The sequence below is a fragment of the Pteropus vampyrus genome, unplaced genomic scaffold (assembly GCF_000151845.1).
Source record: "Pteropus vampyrus isolate Shadow unplaced genomic scaffold, Pvam_2.0 Scaffold748, whole genome shotgun sequence".
NCBI classification, from domain to species: domain Eukaryota; kingdom Metazoa; phylum Chordata; class Mammalia; order Chiroptera; family Pteropodidae; genus Pteropus; species Pteropus vampyrus.
In genome coordinates, this window is record NW_011889529.1 from 37,480 (window position 1) to 39,732 (window position 2,253).

General features: G+C 49.8%; 1 gene segment (V, D, J or C); it reads right to left on the reverse strand.

Moving 5' to 3' along the window:
• Positions 1 to 1,690, reverse strand: part of LOC105309488 — a 21,024-nt gene extending 19,334 nt beyond the window's left edge. The window contains 2 exon segments of the V gene segment in view: positions 1,214 to 1,566; positions 1,644 to 1,690. Of these exon segments, the coding sequence occupies positions 1,214 to 1,566; positions 1,644 to 1,689 (399 nt within the window).
• Positions 1,691 to 2,253: the final 563 nt, after the last annotated feature.

The window sequence follows — 2,253 nt, forward strand, 5'->3', positions numbered from 1 at the left end:
ATGGTTTCTGCTTCTTTCTCTTCCCATTTTGGCTGCCTTTATGTGTCTATTTCTATGTACAAAGCAAAGCTCCTAAGTCTCCTGGTCTTATTAGTGTGAATTTGTGAAGCAGGTGCCTGTCCAGTGGCACAGTCCTGAGAGGCATTAAGCTGCAGGCCAAATTTATCCCAAGGCTCTGCCCCTCGGAGGCCACCTATTAAGTGTGAGTCTAGGCACTGCTCAGCAAGGAACACCTGACTCACTGAGGATACACTTGGATGTGGCTTGGGTGGAGTCATGAGTTAGGGGAGGCGGGAATTCAGGGAATCCTCTGGGAGAAGCGACATCTATTATCCAGTTAGATGACATCTCCACTATGGCGGCGCTGTTTCCGTGCACTGGAGTGGGGGGCACACTCAACAGGGAACAATGGATACCGCTGGCACTTCTGTACGGAGCAAGTCTCGCCTTGGCCCTCACTCTGACAATGTCTCCTTGTACGTCCCTGGTGCCCCCTGTGCACAGCCTAATTGGCACTGGTCCATCACTGTGAAAATCCACTTTCCTACCTCATTCTTCATTGCATGGACATTTTAACCTGATGACTTTACAGGCAGTTTTTCATTCAGTTTGGGAAAATTTTTTTTACCATAACTACATCGTGTATGTCAACCCACAAACTACTAAGATCTAATCAATTTTATTTCATTGTTTAACAATAGTTTGTAATTTCTAGTGTTTAAGTTTTATATTTTCTTAGATTCATCTCTAATATTTCATATTGATGTTGTTGTAAATGGTATTATTTTTTAATTTTTTATAATTCACTCTTAGTATATAGAATAAATTTCATTTCCGCTTGATGGTGGTATCATGGAATTAATTTGAAGCACTCATGCCTAAAGCAAATCTTAGTCACTCCTGGATCCTGAGCTGGGCAAGACCAGAATCAATCTGATTTGAGATCCTCAGCTGTGTCTGCCAGGAGATATTTATCTCTCAGTAAGGAATTTTTGCCTGTGAAAACATGAACACTGTGAGAATACATGGACAACAAATCGATCTAAAATTTGAACTGAAGACAGGGATGTGACATTGTCAGGACTACTGGTCTAAGGAAAGCAGGTGCTGCATGAGATCTGACAACACAAGTCACCACGGAGCTGGACTTGGTCACAGACACCAGCAGGGGTGACTGCAACAGGCATGGAGAGCACAGAGGTTTTTGTCTCACTTCCTTCTGGGACTGGATCACTGTGTCAGTCTTAGAGTTGCCATCCCATATGTCACAGTAATAGTCAGCCTCATCCTCAGGCTGGAGCCCGGAGATGAGCAGAAGCCCTGCGTTGGCCGAGGCATCACTGGATCCAGAGAATCGGCTGGAGACTCCGGAGCCCTGGAACTTCTCGGAGTCTGACTTATAGGCCAGGAGATACCGGGGAGGGCTCCCTGGCTTCTGCTGGTGCCAGTTAATGTAATGGCCGCCAACACTGAAGCCACTGCTCAGGGTGCAGGTGAGTCGGGCTGATGCTCCCGGAGATGCAGAGAGGGAGGGCGGCTGAGTCAGCACAGGCTGGGAGAAGGAACCTGCAAACACAATCATGTCAGAGTGAACAGAAAGGGTCAGTGTGCAGCTGTCCTGGGTCTCTAGGTCCTGTCCCTACCTGTGCACTGAGAAAGGAGCACGAGGATGACTGGGGTCCAGGCCATGGTGCACTCAGCCACTTCCTAGGCCACAGGTCTGGTTCTAGGCTGCCCAGGCCTCTCTTATCCCCTCCCAGATGGCCTCACAAAGGAGAAGCTGCTCATGCAAATGTGTCCCCACTCCTTACCCTCCCCCAGGTGCACTGACAGGGTCCGGGGCCCCTTGCAGAGGGAGGCAGTTGATGCACTGGTTTCTGCCATGCGTGGTGCTGGGAGGAAGTGCTGCTGGGAACACACACAGGCCTATGTGTAAGGGACAACGCCAGGCCAAGAAGGGACACGACAGCCAATCCCCCACAGGAAGCAAAGGGTCTTCCTGTCAGTGGGGCATTGCCCAACTGGGAGCATCTATCCTGCAGAGACTCTCAAAAAGGGTCTCACAACGCCCCCTGCTGGTACTCAGGAGAACCTCTGCTCTTTCATGCCGCTCCAAGGTCTCACCTTCACCTGTTTCCTAAGTCCTTTTTTTCCCTCCTACCGTCAGCCCTGCAGGGGAAGATGCAGGTGGGGTCGTGGTGTGACCGTCATTGATTCAAGCTTCCCCTGTGGGTGGCAGTCCAGAGGGAAGTT